Below are 24,911 nucleotides of genomic sequence, written 5' to 3'. Positions count from 1 at the left end.
TTTGGTAAAATCGTTCAAATCGTTCATCTGACAGATCTAACAAATCTGACCGTGTGTATGCTGCATAACGCTAACACTCCCGGGGGAGTGGCTAACTCTAAGTTCCCCCCGGGGGTGCCTAAGCCTAACCCCACACGGCTAATACTTACCTGCATCTGGTGTCTTATGATTGGGATGCTGGCCATCTGGATTCCGACGCCGGTATCCTGATGCGTAAAGGGATACTGGCGTCGGTATTTTGCCCGGCGTCGGTATATCAACCGCCGGCATCTCATCCGCCGGGATGTAAACTACATCCCTAGACTTTGGCAGGAACAATTTTTGGTGCTTAATTGTGTCTACCAAGGGAATGCATATGCTATATAGTTTATGGTATCTCTATTTGCATGCTATTAATGTACCAAGGCACACCTACCAACATTTTAAATCGGTAATCTAGATGGGGGCACGCACATGAGAAGGGAGCAAAGCTACATGTCATGGGCGTGACTACATCACTTCTGAAATGCTGTCCTGTCCCCAGCCATATTCCTCTCTTCTGAAATACCCATTCAGTGCTATGGAGAGCAGCATTTAATGGTGAATACTTCCCAACTTTCCAGCATGGGACAAAGCTATCCTGATCAGGATAATGTGAATAATTGCTAGTGTCGAAACTGTCCAGCCAATTTGGAAGGTGTGCTATGCGAGTTCACCACCTTTTCTGAATGTCATTTTTTATGGATATTTCTGGTCCTGAACTTACCCTCAATCATGACATGCTCTGCCCCACTTATGATGTAGAACATTTACCAATAGACCAAGGTATTGTATTGTGGGTAGATTATCCCAACCCTGTGAGAAGAAAACTCTGGAAGACTATAAAATGGATTCTGGAGAAAAATGGAAACAATGGAACTGCCCTTTTCTCCCCAATTTCAGTTAATAGCAACTTAGTTTAATTACTTTGAGTGGGGCGGTGGGCGGGATCTGGGAAGCTGGCCTATTTGAAGTGTGTTACTGTCCGCAGACAGTACATGTAATTAGCTGCTACCTCCTGGCTTCTCATTGGTCTAGTATGTGCCATAAGAGATAATATTTGTCACTATAAATGTGTCTGGCAAAGACTATACTTTTTGCTAAATTGTTATTATGTGCCACATTTAGACCACGCCCCGTTTATAATCACATGCTCCTTATTCTGTTAATGCATTGCATGGACACTCCCATAGTATGCCCACTAATCGGATCATTTTTGTGTGCACTACAAGACCACCGCCCAGGAGCGCCAGATACTTTTCTGTGACATTCCTGACACCGTCTGACCTGATCACAGCAGCGCCTTTGTGCTTACACTCTGTGTAACACATGTGCCATAGGAGCTTTCAGGAATTTTCCCGCATGTGCATTTACAAATAATAGCTCAACTACATAAACATCGTCATTGGGTGGGACTCAGAATCAGGCCCAGTGAAGGGAAAATCACATACAAAACGAACATATAAAAATGTAATCACTGAGACAGTAAAAAAAAAAAATCAAGTTTTTATAATAAAAAAATGGGTTAGTATATAACTCTGACAACACTAAAGATAGTGTACATTTGTTACATTCCACAATTCAAAAGCATGTACAGTTGATATGATATCAAACAAATAAATATATCTGTATGTTTATTACTAAACATCATTTCTATAATATAAAAACAATGTAATTGTTAGTCATTTCAAAGTTCAATCAAATCTGTAATCCCTCGGCCATGCATTAACTGGTGTGTTACCCCAAAGTCCAGTGAATAACTAAATGCACACTACTTCATAAGAGATTAGAAATGTTTTAATTTGAATTCCAAAGTGCTTAGATCTCGGATGCCAACAATTCCTTAGTGCTCTTAGGTAGACTGCAGACGAGCCTCACCCAGACATGGAAGTGTGACTCACGCCCCGCTTATGTATCTTCTGGGTCACAGTGACTTACCTGCATTCTTAGCTTTTAATGCTCATGCAGCATATGTAAAAGGGTCTTACAACAGAACCCATTCTTCCATTTATCACCATACCCACTCGTCTGTGTAGTGGCATTTAGTGTTGCCTTGTGTTTTTCTGAAAACATTGTACTCCATTCAATGCTTTTTACACTGGTAAATGCATTGGAGAAGCTTACAGTATACCTTCTAACTGTCCCGATTTGCTGGCTCTGTTTCTCCTTCCACATAGCTTTGTACTGGCCAGGTGGGGAGGTACGTTTCATTCACTGCTGTTCTGCATTATAGAGCAGCAGTGAATAAGCCATGGTGTGCTCTGCATGCAAATTGGAATATTAGGGAAGGGCAATGGGACTGGGGACGGACATGCCGCATTTACAATTGTAAATTGTGGGACCCTGGAGGCATGCTTATAGTGATCTTCCAAGTGTTATCGGCTCAAATGCATTTACACTTATGTGTTTACTAATGCAGGTAAGACACTGTCAATTTACCATTCATGGGGTGGGACACCTAAACCCGCTCAGCTTGTTATAGATAGACTCAATGGTACGATTAAGGAATACAGCATCTAGGAACACAGGGGAGCTGACCTATCCAGCAATTGGCACATCAAATGTTAATATGCAGCAAATTTGTTTATTGAATTAAGTCCTTCAACTCCACTCACAATTACATATTGTCTTTCAGTTTTGGGTTGAGTTCTATAAGCTATATTCTGATGTATGCATGGATATGCATAATATGTGTGTATATGTTACCAAGAAGACACATTGGGAAAGATGTATTAAAGCTTCTAAAGAGTAGAGAAGTTTCCCTCTGCAACCAATTAGCTTAGTTTATAGAATGTACTGGATAAATGCTAGCTGAAACTCATTAATTGCTATGGGGAACTTCTCCACTTGTTCCCTTGTCCGCACTATAGAAGGTTTGATACAATTTCTCCATTATTTTGTTCATTTTTGTAAAGTATTTTGGTTCAAGCTGCTTTAACCGTTACTGCATGGTGTGGTCTACCAGAGGCAATGGAGGCGTTAATGCCGGCAACGGGAGTCTGTGCTGCATGCGATGTGGAAGACTGGTGGAGCTGTGCACAGGAAAAAAGATGTAGAGTTATTGCATGCTCTGAGTGGGAATCTAGGAGGGTCTCGAAGACAAGCTATAAGAGAGCCTTCCACAGTGTACAATTTGTTTTGAGTGGAGTTGAGTCCCTGACAGCTCATGCCATCACTTCTGTCAGCCTTCCACACATCAGTGACAGGGGGCAGAGCTGTGCTAAAGAAAAGTCAACAGAAGTGGCTCCTGGGGAGAAAATATATTATAAAGAGTGCCAGCAGGGCTACAGCTGGGAGATGGAACTGTGTATGGTTACCAGAAACACTTGATGTTTCATCAAGGCAAGCCAGCCAATGGAGTCCAGAGAGCTAATAGTGCTGCCATTAATCATCAGAGGTGACACGAGCCATGGGTCTGAAACTATAAATTTAGATTTTTGTCTTCAAGCAAGATAGTTGCACTCTGCTTACACCCCACCAGGAAGTTGACCAAAAACACAGCAGAGACATTACAACCTAGTGATTGACACCAGAGTCAGGAGTGGATACTGTAAATGCTGCATAGGGGATGCAGTCGCTGTATCTACAAGCATAATGTTGATACCACATTGTCAACAGTTATGATGATGACATTGTTGAAATGTCAATATAGAACATGTCAACATCTGCAGAATGTTATGTTCACAATGTGGACATGTGAAATGTCAGCATTCTGCATGGAGCTTAGGGTTAGGCTGCAGGAGTGTTAGGGTTAGGCTGCAGGATGGGAGGGATTGGGTTAGGCTGCAGGAGTGTTAGGGTTAGGTTGCAGGATGGGAGGGATTGGGTTAGGCTGCAGGAGTGTTAGGGTTAGGCTGCAGGATGGGAGGGATTGGGTTAGGCTGCAGGAGTGTTAGGGTTAGGCTGCAGGATGGGAGGGATTGGGTTAGGCTGCAGGAGTGTTAGGGTTAGGCTGCAGGATGGGAGGGATTGGGTTAGGCTGCAGGAGTGTTAGGGTTAGGCTGCAGGATGGGAGGGATTGGGTTAGGCTGCAGGAGTGTAGGAGTGTTAGGGTTAGGCTGCGGAATGGGAGGGACAGGGTTAGGCTGCGGAATGGGAGGAATGGGGTTAGGCTGTTGGATGGGAGGGGATAGGGTTAGGCACTATAGAGAAGGTAAGGGTTAGGCTGCGGAATGGGAGGATTAGGATACTGGAGGGGACGGTTAGGGCCCCCCCGCAGTCTAACCCTAACCCTAGTGCCTAACACCAGTGGGGTGAGTGATGTAGAATTTAAGTGAAGTAAGAGTTTAGTGTTGGTGGAAGGGTCGATGAGGTTATTAAAGTGCGTTTAGGGAAATTTGAGGATCAGTTCAAATCATTCAATAACTTTAAGATTATAGAAGGGAGGGTGGCAGTGGTATTTAAGTCTAGAAATTAAGAGTTATTAAGGGGGGGGCAGTAGAATTGTTTAGATGAGTGTGAGAGAGACTCCCATTACCGTCTATTTCTCAATGGGTTTTAATTGTTAGAAGTGTTATTTAATGTTTGTTAGACCAACTTTATGTTATATTAATAAAAGCTCCAACCCATATTGGGTTATTATTAATTTGAATTTAATTTATGTCTGTATGTTATTTGGGTAATGGGAGCACCTACATTCAGCGCTCCTACATTCTAGATAGTAAGGGTGATCCTGCACTGAGCCATGGGGCGCCAAAAACATGCGTGTACCGGGCCCCAAGATTTCTGTTGCCGGCCATATATGTACATATATATATATATATATATATAATATATATAATATGTATGTATGTATGTATGTGTGTGTCTATGCGTGTATGTAACCCTCTTTCTCAACTGTTACATTTAATGTACTTTGCAAAGCTGTGTTATTTCTAGACTCATTCTAAGCAAGTCACGCATATAGTTTTTATTCTATATGAAGTATATATATATATATATATATATATGTATAGAATATGAAAATTTTTCTTTATTTTTTATTCTCAAACTTTCAAGATCATTTTTTTCCAAACATTGTGCAAAAAAAATGTAAGAATTATATGTCCACATCAATAACGTTCTTGCCCCCATGTTAACATCTGAACTTTTGATGATAGGCAAAGGTACCTCAGCCCCACTACTCTTCATATTGAAATCCTGCTCTTGCCCCTAATATAATAGTATTTGATAATATATATACAGTATATGTGTCTCTACGATAGACCTTTAAATATATAACCTATTCTTTTCAAGTTGCAGTATCATGAACTGGAAAACCAAAACACTGTTTACATCAATTAAAAAACGTAAACCTAAAATGCTAATTGTTTTAATGATTTGTTTATTACCAGTTATTTACTGTATATAGCAAATATATATTCTGCAGCGCATTACAGAGAGTATTTAGCCTTTTACATCAGTCCCTGCCCTAGTGGAGCCACCAGTTCATGTTTTCTACTACATTCACACACACATACAGACCAGGGTTAATTTTTGTCAGGAGCCATTTAACAGAATGGGTATGAAATACCGGCGGCTGAAGCCCGATGAGTGAACATCCCAACAGGGGCAGGTAAGTACCCCATTTCTCCCCTCTCCCCTCCTAACCCTCCCTTAGTGGTGCCTAACCCTAACCTCCCTGGTGGTGCCTAACCCTAACCTCCCCCCTTGTGGTGCCTAACCCTAACCCAACCCTTCCCACACCCTAAACCTATCCCTCCTGGGGGTGGTGCCTAACCCTACCCCACACCCCTGCCCGCAGCCTAACCCTAACCCTTCCCAGGGGGGAGCCTAACCCTAATTTCCCCCTGGGGGTCCCTAAATCTAACCCCCTATCCAGGATTTGGGCGGTTGGGATGCCGACACCGGTATCGTGATCCCCTTCGGGATAGCAGCGTCTGCATTTTACTGTCAGTATATCGGCGGCCGGCATCCTGTCCGCCGGCATATTAACAACATCCAATTTAACCTACCAGTATATTTTTGGACTTTGGGAGGAAACACAGAGCACCCAGAGAAACCCATGCAAACACAGGTAGAATATACAAACTCCACATAGTTAGGGCTAACTAAGAGTAATATTGTGAGATATATAGATAAGTTTCAGGAACTTGCCATAACTGAATATGTATAAGGTAAGCTTTGATAATCCTTGTTTGACTTCCTGTCATTAAATCTATTGCAGCATACTGTGTTTGTTAAAGATAAATAGAGGTCCAGGGCTGTATTTGTGGAAAGGCAATAAGGAGCAGGAATGGCAGACTGTCCCTTGTTTCCACATCTTATGTTATTTATCTTCTCTATAGGAGGCACAACAGTCCTGGCCTGATTAGAATAAATTATCTAAATCTGTGCCTAAATGGTTGATTAGCTACTGCCCCACAAATATCATCCCATTTTGTGTAGCAATTTGGTAGGGGAACCATATCAAACATCTAAGTCACCTGGGCTATCAAACCACACTGTTTTCTAGTAAGAAGAGCACAGAGCATTAGTATCAAGGAAATACATACATAGAGGGCTAGACAGGTCATCTAGCACTTCTGGCCCAATCGGCTGGTCCAGCCCGAAAGCCTGGCCAAGCAGCACAGCCTCCTGTCGGTCTTCTCGTCCGGCATGCAAAGAGACAGTGGGGGGCCGCAAGACTACGCCTCTGTAACTCTCGAAATTCCCTTGTGAGGTGTGGCAATGCTTCTTTTCTGCTACAGCCCCAGTCCATCCTTACATCACGCATACTTGCCAACAGTTATCAAAACTGTATTGATTATTTGTATGGATTTGGTTTAAAAAGCTCGGTGTGGGATACTCTGCAAAATCTGGAAACTTAATAGCTCTGACACCAACTCAGAGCACATGATGCACTATCTAAGCTTCAGTTTCCACATTGTCATCTGTGCTACTTTTTATAAGCCATTACTAGCTCTACATTTTGAGCTTATATATGTAGATATGTACCTACATATTTAAGAAAGATGACCACTGCTTAAAAAAAAATCACATTGTGTGTATACGTTGAACCGTATGTGCTGAGCTTCTGACAATGCCAGCTGGTGGTAACTGGTTGGGGCCGATTGTCCTTTAAAGACAACCTGCCCACGGAGGAGCACTTAAGTTAAAAGTAAGTGGTAGAGAAACAGAGGGGGAGAAAAACAAGGCGCAGGAGACCAAGAGACTGAGGGGCATGAGAGAGAGAGAGAGAGAGAGAGAGAGAGAGAGAGAGAGACTTAGGGGGCAGGCGGGACAGGGCGGGGCAGCCACAGGGAAAATTAGACAAATATATATAACGAAACACTTTCAGTTTCAAATGAGTTATATGGACAAACTGCTTCAGCTGTCTCAGGTTTGATGGGTGCCTTCTCCAAATGGGCAGGTGCACTAAGCCTTGGAGAGTGATACCGACCAATCAACTCCGAACTGTCCGTTTACAGGTTGTGTTTGAAAAATGAAAGTTAGGAGCTGATTGGTTGGTACTTTATCACTCTCCAAGGCTTAGTGCATTTCCAATGTTTCAGATCTTTCCATAGCACTCGCTCTGAATCAGGGCCCTCCTACCTAAAAATGGAGCGGCCTCCTGGCCGCTCGCATAGCTGTGGGTGACCACCCACAGCTTATGTGAGCGGCCAAAAAGATGGTCGCGATGGTCAAGACCATCGCGACCATCAGGCTTACGACGAGACCCTGCGGTAGGGGCTCGCTGCCGCAAGCCCAGGAGTGCTTGTGGCTCTCTCAGAGCCAAAAGCACTCCCACTGACATCACTAGTGATGTCAGTGGGGCCGGACCCAGACGGTAGGCGTTCCCATGGGAACGCCTCCGTCTGGGCAGCCACGCCCCTGGCACGTCGTGCTGTCACTCACCATCGACCGTTTGGTGCGAGACCCATAGTGACAGCTTGGCTGTCGCTATGCGGGTCTCGCGCATGTGCACGATGGAGCTCCCTCCGTCATGCGCATTAGAGCACCATCGACCCGCTTGCGGGCACTCGCGAGCGGGTCTGAATTAGGCCCATAGTGCACATGTGACTTGCCAAAAAAACCCAGTTTTCAGTCATCTGTCCAAAGGACATTCTCCCAGAAGCATTGTGACTTGTCAGTATGCAAATTCCAGTCTGGCTGTATGCTGTATTTTTGTTTTTAAAGTGGAGTCCTCCTCAGTCTTCTTCCATGGAGCCCACTGTCACTCAAAAAGCATCCGATGGTGCGATCAGACACTGACATACAGTACCTTGACCTTGGAGTTCAGCTTTTATCTCCTTGGCTTTTTTTCTACCATTCTCACTATCCTTCTGTTTAATCTGGGGGTCGATTTTCCTCTGGCAGCCGTTCCGTGGTCTTTAAATTTCCTAATATTTGCAACTGTAGTCACTGAAACATCAAGTTGCTTGGAGATTGTCTTATCGCCTTTACCTTTAACGCTCTTGTCTATAGTTTTCTCTCTAATCTCCTCAGACAATTCTCTCCTTTGGTTTCTGTGGTCCATGTTCAGTGTGGTGCACACAATGATACCAAACAGCATAGGGTCTACGTTTCTTTATTTAAATAGGTTAAATGACTGATTAGAAGATTGAATACATGTGTGTTGCTAATTCAAGAAAGCAATTAGTTTGAAATATCACTGCAATCTAATTTTTTATTATCTTTTCTTAGTGGTACCAACAAATCTATCCTGGCCATTTCAGGATATCTTTGTCGAATAAGCAATAATTTATCTTTCACTATTTCTTTGCTTTATACTATGACATAGCAAAGGCACACAGGTATACATGAGGCAATAGCTTTCAATTACATCACCTTTGAAGAAGTATGAAGTAATGTTTCATTGAGCTGTAAGGGAACCAACACGTTTGTACATGTCTGTAGGTAAAGTAGTGGGGAAGAGATGAAAGCAGGGAGATGTACAGATGTGTCTTACATCCTTGCCGATCACGCCACAAACGTACGCACGCATCGCACCATGCGATTACCTGCAGCAGCATACGTTACAGTACACTATGGCGCGCACTACGATAGCACCTTGCAGTCCTATGGAGTTGCGGGTGTGAACCTAGGGCCTGATTCAGAGCCGCTCGTAAGCGGCCGCTCGTTCTCTCTGAGCGATGTTCGCACAACTGCGCATGCATATGGGTCGTAATGCGCATGCGCAAACCAGTCATTGCGGTCGGAAATCGTGCGCTCGCAAAACAGCGAGGGGCTACTAATTTGATTGACTGAATGTACCGTTTGTGGGTGGTAACAGGGGAAGGTGCTTGAAAACGGGTGAGTGGAGATCCGAACGCAGGCGTGCCAAACGGTGAAAAGGGCGTTTAATGGGAGTGCATAATTAGTAAAGGAGCGTCATCGGCCATGTCACTTAGTTGTCTTTTAGTCTGAACTGCTCGCAGTGATTGCAGTAAGAAAAACCTACCACAAGCACTGTGAGCAGTTCAGATGCCTTTCGATGTTCCCGATTAATCTAATAAATACCGGAGATGATGTGTGATGCGAACAGCAAAAATAGCGCGTGCATTTTTCGTTCACTCGCTCAGACATAGAGGCGTCAACAAACCGCAAAGAGCGAGCGCAAATAGCGTCCGGGTCTGAATCAGGCCCCTAGTGCGCATATCTGCTCGAGAGCGCACGCCTCACTCCATGTGTGCCGCGATTTGATGTGTACACTGCAAAGATGCAAGAGGACATATCTGTAACCTAGAGTGGCATGTAAATCTTACATGGATACTCTGATGCAGAAATAAATACAGTATATATGAACATCTTTAATGCTATGTTTAAAACAAAAATATAACATTTAAAAAAATTTATCTAAAAGGATCTGGACTAGTTTCTGTGCAAGAGTGACTCTTGTTGCTATTGTCGACTGTACATGAACATGACCCTATAAGCATGTATAGTACAAATCCCAAGCCTACAATGTTCTGATGAAACCTGTCTGGTGTAGTGTGTGCACTGTTGCTGCTAGATCCATCCCTAAAGTGGACAACCACTAGGTATTTTAACTTTGTTTTTCTGTATCATGGGTTCATATCAACATCAAAATATAAATAATTTAAATATATTTTAAAGTCATGGTTTTATATAGTCTGTTATTATTTAATATGACTACTATGCTTGTTTGCATAATCATTTTAGCACCAGTTTATATACACATTGGGCCAGATTCAGACTTGGGATTAGAGAGAGATATATCTCTCAACTGATCATCTTGGTGAAACCATGCTGCACTGCAGGTGGGGAAGATTTAAAATGTGCAGAGAGATTTAGATTTGGGAGGAGTGTTTCCAAACTGACATCTAAATCGTAGAGTAATAATAAAACTGTGCAGTATTTGTGGGCTACATGCAAAAGCAGCCAGTATTTACCCCACATGTAAAAATTGTATGTATTTACACCCCTTGCATTGCTATATGGTTTGTTCAGGTTCACAGTTGAGAGAGATGTCCTCTGGGGTAGATGTATTATAGCTGCACTTAACGTGCCGATGTAACGCTTCCCGCTTCGCCTCTTTACCGAGGCGAAGCAGGAAGCACTACCGATGAGATATATGAACATCTCATCGGCCGGAGAGGGGAAGCGTTAACTCCCCCCTCCGGCGCTACCCGCTAGTGACCACACCGCATCAGCCTAGTGCTGACGCACTGTGTGTCAGTGCTGGCCGGCTCCACTGAGCATCTGTGGGATCTCGCAAGTATCGCGAGATCCCCACGCGCAACCTGGAGGCTGTAGCTGTCGATAGCGACAGCTACAGCGGGCCAAACGGTCAGGCGATCTGACCGTTCATACATGGCCCAGGCTATCGGCACTGCTATCTTGTAGATAGCAGCGCCGATAATGACAGGGGCGCATAGCGCCTCTGTCATTTACCGCCCAACCTCCCGATCATACATCGAGGAGAAGCGGTATCAGCTCACTTAATATGCGCTAATACCGCTTCAGGGCTTCTTACATCTCCCCCATTATTCCCAAGTCTGAATCAGGCCCATTGTGTAGTAGATTACTATTTTTAAACTGTATTACTGTGCTAAATTAATATGGAACTAACCTCCCAAAAGATATAACTTATTTGTAAATTCCATGTAGGGAACATTTATTAATTTGTCTAAAATTTGATAAGTGGGTACTTTTTACCAGAGTACTTTCTGGAATCTCAGCCTCGTATGACTGCAATTTGTACATGTACTTCAGTACTGTATATGAAGATCAAATAAAGTTCTGCAGTAGGATTGCTTTGTTATGACTAGGGAGAACAATCACGGGTCGTTTTTCAATCCCAGGATTCGGGATTGAAAAATGCTCAGTCCCGAGATTCTCTGGATACCTGTGATTGAGCTGGTCGAAGGGGCGGAAGGAGCGGGCACGGAGCTGCGCAGCGTGACCTCTGATGTCACGTCACACTGCACACAGCCGGACAGCGTCTGAGCGAGTGCTGCAGGGATCAGTCGATCTGCAGATATATCTTTTAGGTGTGTACCCACCTTAAGAGTAAGGGGGAGATGTATCAAACCTTAGATAGAGATAAAGTGGAGAAGCTGCTTATAGCAACCAGTCAGCTTTTAACCGTCATTGTATTGATTGTGCTTGATAAGTGATAGCTAGAACCGATTAGTTGTTATGGGCAAGTTCTCCACTTTATCTCTCTCTAATACCCCTTTTACACTGACATGAAAATCCTGTGTTTTTGCACATGAACGCACATCAGCCCGGGATTTCTGTCAGTGGAAATGGCTCAACCCGGGTCCAGTGACCCAGGAATCCAACATGGGTAGCTTGCAGGGCTGGACATGGGTCGTTTCTGTGTCACCCTGCAGTGTAAACTGTGCGACCTGGGTCACAGTGACCCGGGTCGTGCCACATGCTACCTGATTGGCCGGCTTCAGTGGCGCCTGGAGATTACATCATCTCCAAGCGTCCACTGCAATGCCAGAAGACTCTGGTCCGGAGTGAATGGCGCAGACCCGGGAATATCATGGGTTGGCGCCACAGTATGAAAGGGGGTCTGATCCGGGTTGGAATCATGTTCTAAATCTGGGTCAGACCCAGGACTTTGGTGTATAAGGGGTATGAGATACATCTCCTCTAACAGACTATTCATACTTGAATGTGTGAGAGACTCCTGAATTACGGGGGAGTGCACCCGGGGAAGTGGTTAGTCCAGAGACTTGATGATGTTATATGCTGTACATCGATTCCTTATGACAATGGTACTGCGAATCACAGGTTATTCAAAGTTTGTGTCTCCTCACCTCACTGCAAGCTCTCATGCTTTACTCTTCTATAAACGGGAAAAATGGCTGCTCAGAGCACTGATACTAATGCACTAACTCTGAAAACAGTAATTTCTTATTTGTACAGTAAACCCCCATCTAGTAGAGTGCTGAATTCCAATGTCTAAGATCCACACCAGAGGTACTCGCCTCTAGTGCTCATGTGTTCTCCTATCACTGCCCAGGGAGGAAGAGCTTTGAATCTCATTTAACTGAAATCAAATGGGAAATTTCATGTGTTTGATGTGTGACATTTCGCTCTGTTTGCCTAGCAAAGATGCAGTGTACCCTTGTATGAGGAATGAAAGGGTCTTGTCTTGTAATGTGCAATTATTTCAGTTGTTATAGGTGGCAGTATGGTGAAGGGGTGGTTGTGTTTTTTTTTTTAGAATTGTGTATTTTCAGTGATTAATCTGCTGCTTCTTATTCTTTCGTTTCATGTTTGGTTGCTTCATCCCTGGGTTGTTGGAGCAGATAAGGCTTACAATGGTGTCAGGCTGTATTTTCCAAGACACTGTGCTCTCAGATAATTTGTTTTGGCAACCATTATCATAGCTACCTGGTATCAGCAGTGCTATAAAATACATTGTTCTGCAAACAATGCAACATAATGTTATCATTCAGAATATCTTACATGTGTTCCTATTGACCTGTGTCTCTATTGTATTATTTTCCTTTGCAAATTCTACTTATTGATCTTTTGTGCTCTTCTGTTACAACTACCGTGTGCATATGGTGTGCTAGCAGATAATGTGCATTAAAGTGGACCTTTCACATTTTTCATTCCAATGATACCTAAAGTTCTACGTTTATAGTTAATCTTTAAAATATATAGTTTATATATAGAGAGAATATTTACTATAAATAATATACACTATAAAAGTTATTATTTGTATACATATTTACCTTTTCTTTTTTTCTGTCAGTCACCTTCTAATTCCACTGGCATTTTATGTACTGTAAATGAAGGAGGAGCCAGACTAATTAGAAAAGTTCAGTCAGATTTTTATGTGAAGCTTAGATTAAAGCTATACTACCACCTACGGAAAGAAATGTATTAATCTGCTCTTGCCCCCGGAAACATTTTTTTTGTTCTTCGTATAGCTACAACTACAATTTGGGAGCATCATTCACAAGCTGAGAACAAGACATTGAGGCTCGTGATTGGTCCTCACTCGGTAGCCATTTAAAAGTGGCATGTGTCAGGGGCTTGTTGATTCTGTATTACAGAACCTACAAAGAACTACTCAGGATAAAACTGCAGATAGCAGCCCTGGGGTTCCAGCTGGAAGTGGTGGCTCCTTAGTAAAATCTTTTGCTAGGTAGTAATGAGCCTAATTGTCTGCACAACTTAAGTTATGTCTTTTTTATTTGATATTTTTTCCTATTCATTTTACTCTTCCTGTAGCTATAAAGAAAACTATTGAACACTGTCAGTGGTTTAAAATCACTGACAGTAGCAAAATACTGTAACTTTCATTGTAGTAAAGTATAGTCATTGTTGTAAAACATATGGGGATGAGCAAACAAACGTATGTTTTTCTACATGACCGTAACATTTTGCTGACTGCGTTCCCATCCGTCAAGATTCCAAAAATTGGAAAGATTTTTAAATAGAAGTAATTGTTGTACTTATTGTGACTATATGTATACATTGTGATTTAATATACTTTATGTTTACATGTTATGTCTTTCAGAGGCAAGCAAGCTGGTTATGTCATATGTAGCAGCTGTCTGTGGAAAAGGAGCAGAAGTTAATCAAGTCAAAGAACAGCTATTGCAGTCAAATCCAGTCCTGGAAGGTAGTTCTCATTCAGTTCTGTCAATGGAATAATCTAAGGATTTTTAGACAGCCATAAACGTTTACAATGTAATTCTAATGGACAGTGTGCACCAAAGCAGAGACATATAGCAGGTACAACTGATAGCAAGGGTGGACAAAAATGTGCATGTCTATAGAATGCATCTACAGCTGGATGCTATTGAGGGAATAAAATTAGGTTGACCATTTTTTGCAAGAGTATTTTAATATAAATTGGAAAAATTAGGTGTTTTCTGAGGTAGAAGTTATACAATAAAAATATTGGTTCTGTGATGATTTACATATAAGCTTAAATTGAATTCTTGGAGAAAGAAAGCCGGCAACTCGCGGACAGTAACATTGACAGTCTTCCCTTGCTCTCCATAGAAGTGCACAGTAAAATGAACAGTGTTGGACTACTATAATTATTGGGGATGTGTGCAGCTGAATATTGCAAGCACACATCACAATAATTAATTTCCCCTGAAAGAATTCTGCTTGTGCCATTGTCCATGCATGGGTTAAACTTTCTTTTTGTTTTAACGAACCTAAGCAAGCCCTGCCTCAGATCTCCAAACACACTTTGTTCAGATAATACCTAATTGTATAGAACCACTATGTCCCTACCCAAGATACTTGTGGTTCAAGAGATACTCGCCATTCTGCACATAGACCTTCTACCAGCCTAACAGGGAGAAGTTTAAATGAAACATTGTAAGGTTGTATAAGAATGTGTTTGGACAGGTTACATTGACAGGCTTTCTGTGGTTCTGTTTGCTTACAATAGCCTTCTAGCTGGATTTCTTGTAATGCTTCCCTGCCGAAATATTAACTTTTTTTTTTTTAAATTGCAGATGAATCCTTATACACCTATCCTCAAATCGCACAAAATAGCCTCGTTTAGCCCGACACAGTCTGTCCAACTTAGCTGCGCCAAACACTAAAGCCGCATACACACTAGATGATTTTTATGAATTATATGGATGATAACGATATAGTTCAACAGTATATCGTTCAGTGTGTATGCAGTGAACGACCAACAAAACGCGCTCTCTTGGGTTGTTAACGATGTCAATTGTCGTCCGTACATGAAGGTCAATCTGACGATATCGTCAAGAATTGCCTGTTCAAAGATGTGGCAGGATGACTTCACTGAAAGATATCTTTAAAGATATATTTCATTGTGTACACCCAATATCGTTTTGTCCTGCACTATAAAAAGTTCAAGGGAAATCTTTCACCAATATCGTTCATACAGCACATCGTCTAGTGTGTATGAGTCTTGGGTTGCCTGGTAATCTAGCTCCATGCCTCCCACCAGTCCTGCTTTTAGTGGCACAGTACCAACTTTGTCCTCGGATATCACTGTCACAGTCTCCTTTTGGGGGATGTTGATAAATTAATCTGTATATAAACTTAATTCAATTAACTGCAATAATGCAGTAATTTTAGTGTGTATGAGCCTTAATTCAAAGTACCCAGTACGGGGTGTGATATAATAGATCGACAGTCAATATGTCGATACCAGATGGTCAACAGTCAATAGGTCGACATGGTCAAAAGTTGTCTGACAATGGTCGACAGTGGTTATATGTAAATTAACCCTAACCCTCCACCTGGTGCTTAAACCTAATCCTAACCCTAACAATAGGCTGCCTAACAGTTGGCTGTTTGCTTAGAGTGGCATGGACAATTAAATATTTAATCACTTATTCTAGCGAGACATATCATAATTAGTATTTTATGCTTGGCATACACGGCCAGATAAAATGCCTGTCAGACCGACAGACATTTTATCTGGCCGGCTGACAGCCGCAGATGTCGCTGGCATACACTGTGAGATTTCTCTCACAGTGTATTCGGCAGACATCAGCGCTCCGCCCTCGGGGGAGGAGACATTTCCTTTGAACACATTGAATGTCTGTCTGTCGGCCGCGGCTGGGCATACACTGCCCGATGCGGCCGACAGTTTACCGGGAAATATCGCATCGGACGGGCATGCTGGACAATCCGGCATGCCCGACCGAGCAATATTTAGCCCTCGGTCTCCCCCCCACACGCTACATATCTGCTTATCGCCCCGATAATTGTAGCGTGTATGGCCAGCTTTAGTAATGTTATTTCTCATGTTTCAAACAAATATTGACCATTTTAAAAGGACTTTGTTTTTAGCATGATTAAAACTAACAAAACAGTAGGTGGGTTTTAGCAGGAGAAAAATATACAATCTAGTAAATTTGCACAAAACTATAAATTTATAGAACTTTTGAATATTTCATAACAATTTCTGCCTTTGATATTTTACTTTTCTTTTGTTTTCAAAATAACAGCATTTGGAAATGCAAAAACAATGAGGAATGACAACTCTTCCAGATTTGTAAGTATTTGCTATGAAAGCACAGTGTGATACCTGCATGCATAACATTTCTTACACCATGGTAACTTAGGGGATTCTAGCGATTAGGAGACAGTAATCCAAAGATATGGTCTAAACCAGAGGTTCCAAAACTTTTTTTGAATCATGGTGCCCTAGAGTAACAGTGTTATTTTCGCGACACCCCCTAAGCCAAATGTTTGTTATTGAGAAATTCAGAAAAAATGTAGTAAAGTGAAGTAAATTGTGCTACCTGTCATCCTTAGGTTCATTTATGTGGTGTGGAAAGGTTTGCGCTTCTGTTTGTGCACATATTTACATTACATTGACCATAAATAAGTTGATTTGGTGCTGGACCACCAACCTGAGTCACCCCTGCAAGTGTCCTGAGGCACCCCAGGGTGCCACGGCGCACAGTGTGGGAACCACTGGTCTATACTATTCCAACATTTTTGTCCCCCTAACATAGTTTAAATAGACTCAGAGAGTTACCGGGTGACTGTTATCGTTGGTTACATTACATACCTTTAGTGGAATGCATATTCTGATGCTGCCTGCGTATATAGAGTGAGGGGGCAGTACTCTGCGTGTCCCCACCAATACAATGTGAGCTTTTTTAAAATCCCAAGCACGACTGTTGTCAAAACTGCTGACTGCACTTGGCAGTGATAACATTTGTGGTGGCCAGTCTTGCAACTAGTACTGTATGTGATTCACTTCTCACTGAAGAGATGAGATTGCTGTAACTAAACAGACTTGGCCGACCCAGCGGCCATCTCCACACCGACTGAACGTCCGTTTTGGTAACTACAAACACTTATCAGTCAACCACTTCATATGTCTGGTCAGACATCACAACTGTCGGGGCATTTAAATTTGCCTGCCCAGTTGCGATGTCAGTGTCGGCGATTCCTGCGGCCAGTGTACGGTTTGATCGTCAGATCGCCCATACATACAGTCAGATATGTCTGCATCTGCCGCGCTGCAGGGCCGCCACGATACGTTTGTGAACAACGTAATTCACACTTGGCCAGATGCACTTAAAGATATATCGTTCCTCAGCTGTACGAACGATATATATTGCATATTGTGTACTTAGCTTAACATTAGATACTGAACACTGGGCCTGATTCAGAGCCGGACGCTCTGACAGAGCGCTCGCTCTGAATAAGGGCCGTCCTTCTCTTTTTTTTTTTTAGACCGGCCTCCTGGTCGCTTGCATAGCTGTGGGTGACCACCCACAGCTATAGCGAGCGGCCAGGAAGATGGTCGCGATGGTCAAGACCATCGGGCTTGCGGCGAGACCCTTGTGGTAGGGTCTCGTTGCCGCAAGCCCTGGAGTGCTTTTGGCTCTATCAGAGCCGAAAGCACTCCCACTGACATCACTTGTGATGTCAGTGGGGCCGGCCCCAGACGGGGGCCAGCCACGCCCCGGCACGCCCACCAAAGGGGGTGTGCTGTCACTCACCATCGACAGCACGCCCCCTTTGTAGCAAGACCCATAGCAACGGCTTGCCTGTCGCTATCCGGGTCTCGCGCATGTGCACGACAGAGCCGGGTCCGTCATGCGCATGCGCACTGGGCCAACATCGACCCGCTTGCGGGCGCTCAGCGCTCGCGAGCGGGTCTGAATTAGGCCCACTGTTCCAAAGAGCATGTGACTAGCAAAAACATTTGAGGACTTGTATTTGCAAAAATGGATTAAAAATTTACCACAAAGTTGGATTTATCTGGTAACTTTGCCTGGTATAACATGTCCACAAGTCTATTGAAGGTATTTGTAAATATATTTTACTTTAGAGGCATAGCGTAGCAAAACATAGCTATAGTGAAGCTTCAGCGTATTAAAATATAGCTACAGTGAAGCCAACTTTGTAGTCTTTGTTAAAATAGTGACGTGATGGCCTATAGTCCACACAGATTTGCATGGACTGGAAATGAGGAAGTTTATGAAAAGCTTTTTTGAAAGCGATCATTGTGTAGTTCAGATACAAAAACTTTCAACTTGCAAACAAAGGGATTATATTACGAGTGTACATAAACTCACCTCCAATTGAAAATTTCACTGACTTTTTAATTGTTCTTTCTCTAGGGCAAATACATGGATATTGAATTTGATTTCAAGGGTGACCCACTTGGTGGTGTTATTAGTAACTGTAAGTATAAATATATATATTTTTTAAATATTTTATATATGTTTTGGGCAAAGTAAACTTTTAGGAGCCAGGATCCAGATTATTGGTACTAGACATTCAAATTTGGATGCTGCACATAAAGATGGCAAAGCCTATATTAGAGCATTTACCACCTGGCACCAATTAGACATGGTTGACGCATGTTTTCCATTGAAATTAATGGATTGTAGCTGTGTAATTTCTGGCTAACTGCAGAATGTGATCAGAAGTCTATTCTGTAGATTTTGTTCCTTTCATCTGGAAAATACGAAAAAAATTACAAAACTGTGACTAAATCGTATTTTAAATAGTCAGAATGGGGTACACATGTACCATATACAATGTCAACATACTCCACTTTGTATCTCAGCTAGATAATGCCATTTGCTGTGAGACAGCTCATGAACAGCAGGGACCTTTGCTCCAGTACTGAACATGTTTTTAGCCGTTGCTTTTGGATCCATGAGAGCTGACCCCAACTCTGCCCTGTTATTACTGCTATTACTCAGAAACTAGTGCTATTTCTGAACTGATAATGAAAGACCTTGGGATATGACTTGGAATTTTAGTATACAGTTTCTTGCTTGCTATATGTACTTGTGATGTCTTGGGATTTGTGTTTAAAACATGAATAAATGTCCTAAAAAAAAACAACTCTTTCTTAGTTTTTATACTTATAAGCACATCATGTACAATCATACAAAACATTGCCAACTGCATACAAATCCAGAAGTCCAGTAAGAGTTTTGAACTAAAATGCTTGATCGGCATTAACTGGGACGCTTTGATCTTCCATTCTGTAAGTATAATCTAAACCGCACAGTATTTCTATGCAGTGACAATCAACTCAATTAAGATGTTGTAAAGCTCTGTGTTTCATGGCACAAAAAGGTTTAACACATGTAGGCACACTGGGTCTGATTCAGATTTGGGAATAGACTAAGAAAGAGCAAGTGTGTGTAGTAATGTGTGAGTATTATGCATGTGTGTAGTATGCATGAGTATGTGTATGTAAGTGTCTGTGTGACCCCGGTGTGTGTGTGAGCCCTCCCTTAGGCAGATGCAGAGAGAACTACATCTCCCAGAAGCCACCTCCCCCTCCTCCCAGTAGCCCACCGGCCTCCAAGAGGCCCCTCCCCACTGCAAAGATGGAGGGGGGATGACCGGGAACCGTGGAAACCAACGGACCAGTGTGTAGTTTACTTTATTTATATTTTTACTTGCACCGCAGGGTTTTCAGTGCTGAAAACCCTGCATGCATTTTTATTTTATTTAATACCACGGGTATCGGGAGTGTGGATACCCGCAATATTCCATAATTGGGCGCAAGGTCCACAGGATTTTTTTCAGAGAAAACCTTGCTCCCAATTGTATATGCCCCTCTATTGCAGTGTAAATAAAGCTGCCAGCTGCTACAGGCAAAAGCAGCCGGTATTTACCCTACATGCAAAAATAATGTATATATTTGCACCCCTGGCATTGCAACATGGTTTGTCCAGGTACGGAATTACTTGCATTTACTCTATTCCCAACTCCGAATCAGGCCCACTATCCCTAATGGAGGCAGCAATTATTTATGATGTTATGGTAAATTGTCATAAGGAATAAATCCTAGTCATTTTCTTTTTTTTTCTTTTTCCTAGCTGTAAGATGAACATGACCTATCTCTTCAGATGCAATATCTTCATTGCACATTATGTACAGCTCTACTGACTTTGATCTGCAAATAAAAATGATCTTGTTAATGTTCTACTGCGACTAGATGCATCTCCAGACAGCCTGCCCTTTATCTAGCCAGACAATTCATACTTCGTCAGCTGAATTTTCCTGTTTACCACTCACATGACTGATTGTGTTAGCTTCATGGTCAGATCCAGGCACCCGTCAGCACAGCAATCTTCAGAAACTGGGAACAGTTTACTGATGGAACAAGGTCAAAACCAGAAGCTCACAAAAATTCTCCCCCTCCTCCAATTTACGGGAATAGTACTTCAGCATAAGTTAGATTTTCTTTGGATATAGAGGCACCAAATACATTGTTACACTAAAGGCCCCCATACATCAGCAATCGATTGTGGCAATTCTGCAATTTGCAGATTATTGTGCAAAAATATCTGCAATGTATGGGCTTCACAGAATGCAGATTGCAACCAAAAAATTATTGGAATTGTTCAATCAGATTGCCCAACATGTTGGATTTCACAGATGGATTGGTGCTGTAGATTGCTAGAGTATGGAAAAGATCAGCAGATTTGCAGACCGTAACTAGTAAAATGATGGGCCTTTCAAGATTGGCAGATATGTTTTTTTTTTGTTGCAATCTATCTGCAAAAATCTGAAAAGATCTGTAATGTATGGGCGCAGATTGCTCGATTGGGAAATCCTAAAATTGGGCAACAAATCTTCCAATTGTTCAATTGTGCTGATGTATTGGGGCCTTTAGTTAGGACTCGACATCTGTCCTAATCAGCTACATGTAATAAGAACCTCATATTTATTATTGTTTATTTACTACCAGTTATTTATATAGTGCACACATATTCCACAGCGTTTTACAGAGAATATTTGGCCATTCACATCAGTCCCTGCCCCCAGAGGAGCTTACAATCTATATTCCCTATTACATGCACACATTTGGAGTGTGGGAGGAAACCGGAGCACATGGAGGAAACCCGCGCAAGCACAGGGAGAATATACAAATTCCACACAGTTGGGGCCAAAATGGGAATTGAACCCATGACCTCAGTGCTGTGAGGCAGTAATGCTAACCATTACACCGTCTGTGCTCATATAGCACATGACTATTGAAGGATACTTTATGCAAAACTCTGCTTTGCCTAATGCATGCATAAGATATGATGTTATCACTGTGTACAGGCATTGAGCACGTTCAGATGTTAGTGACTACCGCCACTTTAATTACTTTCTGTCATATTGTTGTCCCTTTCTCCTTGCTTCTTTCCCAATGACCCCCTGTTACTAGGCCCTGCCACCTACAGTAGGTTGCATGCTGTGAGAGGTTATAGTATAATATATGGGAGAGACAAGTCAATATTCTTGTCCGGACTTGGTAAAACGTCATGTACAACTAGCTAACAAGTAGTCTCTCAAAAGCATCATTTTACATTTATCTTTTAATATTTGCATTATACATAGTAATTTGCAGAAACCTTTACTTGCTATGTAGCTAATCTGGATTTAAAGGGTTGCTGTGCAAAGTATCACAAGACAATCTCATGCCTAATGGATTATCGTATAATTATATTTTCATGGATTAGCAGGAAAGTGCCTATTTAATAACACTGATTTGAATCCTTTATGTTGGCTTTAAAACACAGATTCTCTAGGGTAGGGGTGGCCAACCAGTCAGAGGCAAAGAGCCCAAAAGTATCTGTAGGTATGTCAAAGAGCCGAGATCATTCGCACGCCCTGAAAAAAAAAAAAGGTGTGTGGCCAGCTAGGCCAAGCCCCTGGTATGATGATTGCAGGAGCATGTAAAAGTGCATGCACACAATCACTGTGTAGGTAACTTTTAAGGGAAAGAAAAAGTCAGAACAATATAAAACACACTGAAAAAAACAGATCCACATAAACTACACTAAAAAAGCCACATACACAAAAATACTGAAAAAAAATCAGATTCACATAATACAATCCAAGTCCCTCTGGTGTCACTCCAGCCTCTCCATGTGTCACTTCAGTCTCCCTCATGTGTCACTTCAGCAACCAACCTCTCGTATCACTTCAGCCCCCCATTTGTCACTCCAGCAGCCCCTCATGTGTCACAACAGCAGCCCCTCCATGTGTCACTCAGCAACCCCCCATGTGTCACCTCAGTGGCCCCTCATGTGTCACTCCAGCCACCAATTTGTCACTCCAGCAGACCCTCATGTGCCACTTCAGCCCCCCATCTCTTCCCGGGCCACTCCAGTCCAGCCACCTTCCCCCACACTCCCTCCCACCCCACGGGCCACTCCAGCCCCCCACATGTCAATAATAAAATGAGAAAACAAAAAGAACCTCACAGCTCTTACCCTGTTGCAACTGTCTGTGTCACGTAGGTAGGCTCCAGGGTCTGCGACCACGTCCTCCTTGTGGCTGCAGGTTCAGTCATAAGTTGAGCTCCGACTTCTGTTTGTGGTGTGACATCACCACATCACCCTCCAGAGCGGAGCAGACTGCTGCAACAAAGGACGAGCCTCCTCTGAACAGCTGCGTGCCTTTCAGATGAGGCAGTCAGTGTCAGTCAGGGGAGCCGCATCAGAACAACGGAAGAGCCGCATGTGGCTCAAGAGCCACAGGTTGGCCACCGCTGCTCTAGGGGAAATTGTACCTGCTCCTTTAGACACTCTCTGTTGTTTAGGGTTAGGTTTGCTTATAGCAGAAGCGCCCAGGATTGACTAGTGACTTAACATATACTTGTGTAACTTCTGCTTAATTTTTTTAAAATAGACTGGTAGCTTATTGACTGGTTTACAGCGGTGGGGTAATCTCTTTATGTTTTTCTTTCCAATGTAACCTCTCCCTTTCGATCCATTGTGTGCATCCATTCTTTAATGCACACGTGTGACAATTTTTTACTTTATTCTTTTTCAGAACACACCATGGGGTAAAGTCATTAATTGGTGGCTTGCAAAAGTTGCTGCTTCCTGGTGTGTTTTAAGCAGGAAAATTAAAATGGCAATGATATTCAGTGCACATGAATGAACGTTTTTTTTTCAATGGTATCGCCATTTTAAATTTTCCTCTTAAACATGCCTAGAAGTGGTGGCTTGTGCTAGCTGCCGCTTAGGCAATTAACCTCCAGGAGTCTGAGAATGATGATCACAGTCTACATAAAATCTTTTGAAAGCACGTTCAGATCTGTGGTGTAGTTGTAATATGCAGCAATTATTATCATTTAACCTCTGATCCAGGTAGTACTTGCAGAAATTTGACTGAGTGTAGACAGTCTAGATCAGGGGCCAGTGGCCCAAATATATTTGTCCACCTTTGCATGGAACAGATGGAGACTATAAAATGCTTTGAGAAGCACATTTAGCTTTTTTGACTCCTCATTTAAATTTGAGGTTGGGTTATCGGATTATTTTCATTGTTTGAGAGCTATCTCTATCACATAAAGCTGAAATCAGACCGTTAAGCAGAAATATGTTTTTTTATTCTCCAGCTTGAAGACAAAACCATTATAGTGCACCAAAATTAATAATAAAGATAATTTATTGTGAATCCATAATACTTGCTAATTATGAATAATTTACTAGAGTGTGTTGTAGTTGCTTTGTCTACTAGAAGTTTGGGCTCCAGCAGAAATTCCTGCCTGAGGCTATAACTGACATGTACGATTATCTGCAGGTGTGCCTAGCATACATGCCATCCAGCTCATCATAGGATACTTTAAGTGTGAATTATGTGTTTAGATTTTATTTCTATATCTCCTTTTTATTTTAGGAATTTAAAGTAACTATTGTACTGAAGTGATATCACATACTTTATCATCATGGTTTATATTAAAAAAGTACATTCTGTTTTATGGTCTTTTAACTATTCACAATAATAATTGTGCATGCAGTTAAATAATGATTATTGTGTTGGTGCTCAGGGATAATAGTACAATATCAATATGTGAGTTTGTCCTGTATATTCTTCAGTTACTTCACTATGAGTCCCAATTACAACTATCCCTTGGTTCCTTCACCACTTTTGTAGAATATTAATTCTTAGGTCACTTAAGTCTTCTTTTAACCAAATATCAAATTGCCTCCTTGTTCTATCATATCTTTAAAAACATGAATCTTCTGAATTCTTTTAATAGTTTTGATAAGTATGCTACAGAACAACCTAAATAAAACAAGGTATAAAATACAAATACTAACTTGTGTAGCAGTTGAAGTGACTGTTTTCTCTTTTTTTTATTTTATGCTGTACTTTTGTGTTTTTAAAGTTTTATATGCAGGTTACTGTCTATGCTATTTGTGATTTACTTGTAAAATCTTAATGACTTAAGAATAAACTGTTTTAAACCTTAAGAATTCTATGGATATTGTGCATGTTTATAGCTCGATGTTGTTGAAGTGAGTGAGGAAATGTTCTACTCTTTCTGGTTCTAGAGCTTACCATAACTGCAGTAACCTCCACATTACTGCAATTGTTCCCATATTGGCCTCAGACCCTACACATTACATTACCCCACAGCCCTACACATTACACCTAGCACCACCACTTTGCAGCATTATTCCTCAGCCTGTTCAAAATTCAGCACTACCTCTCAGCCTCTCCATACAACAGCACTACCTCTCAGCCTCTCCATA

At 42.1% G+C, this 24,911-nt stretch overlaps 1 protein-coding gene across 3 annotated transcripts in view; it reads left to right on the top strand.

The window, feature by feature from the left end:
• Window positions 1-24,911, top strand: part of MYO1B (myosin IB) — a 275,621-nt gene that overhangs the window by 108,194 nt on the left and 142,516 nt on the right. For all 3 annotated transcript variants that reach the window (XM_088466667.1, XM_088466666.1, XM_088466665.1), the window contains exons 5-7: window positions 13,952-14,056; window positions 16,386-16,432; window positions 18,522-18,585. In XM_088466667.1, the coding sequence (XP_088322793.1) occupies window positions 13,952-14,056; window positions 16,386-16,432; window positions 18,522-18,585 (216 nt within the window). The remainder of the gene's footprint in view (window positions 1-13,951; window positions 14,057-16,385; window positions 16,433-18,521; window positions 18,586-24,911) is intronic.

The sequence above is a fragment of the Taudactylus pleione genome, unplaced genomic scaffold, assembly GCF_031769625.1.
Source record: "Taudactylus pleione unplaced genomic scaffold, aTauple2 ptg000066l, whole genome shotgun sequence".
NCBI lineage: Eukaryota > Metazoa > Chordata > Amphibia > Anura > Myobatrachidae > Taudactylus > Taudactylus pleione.
This window is presented reverse-complemented; position numbering and strand designations above follow the sequence as displayed.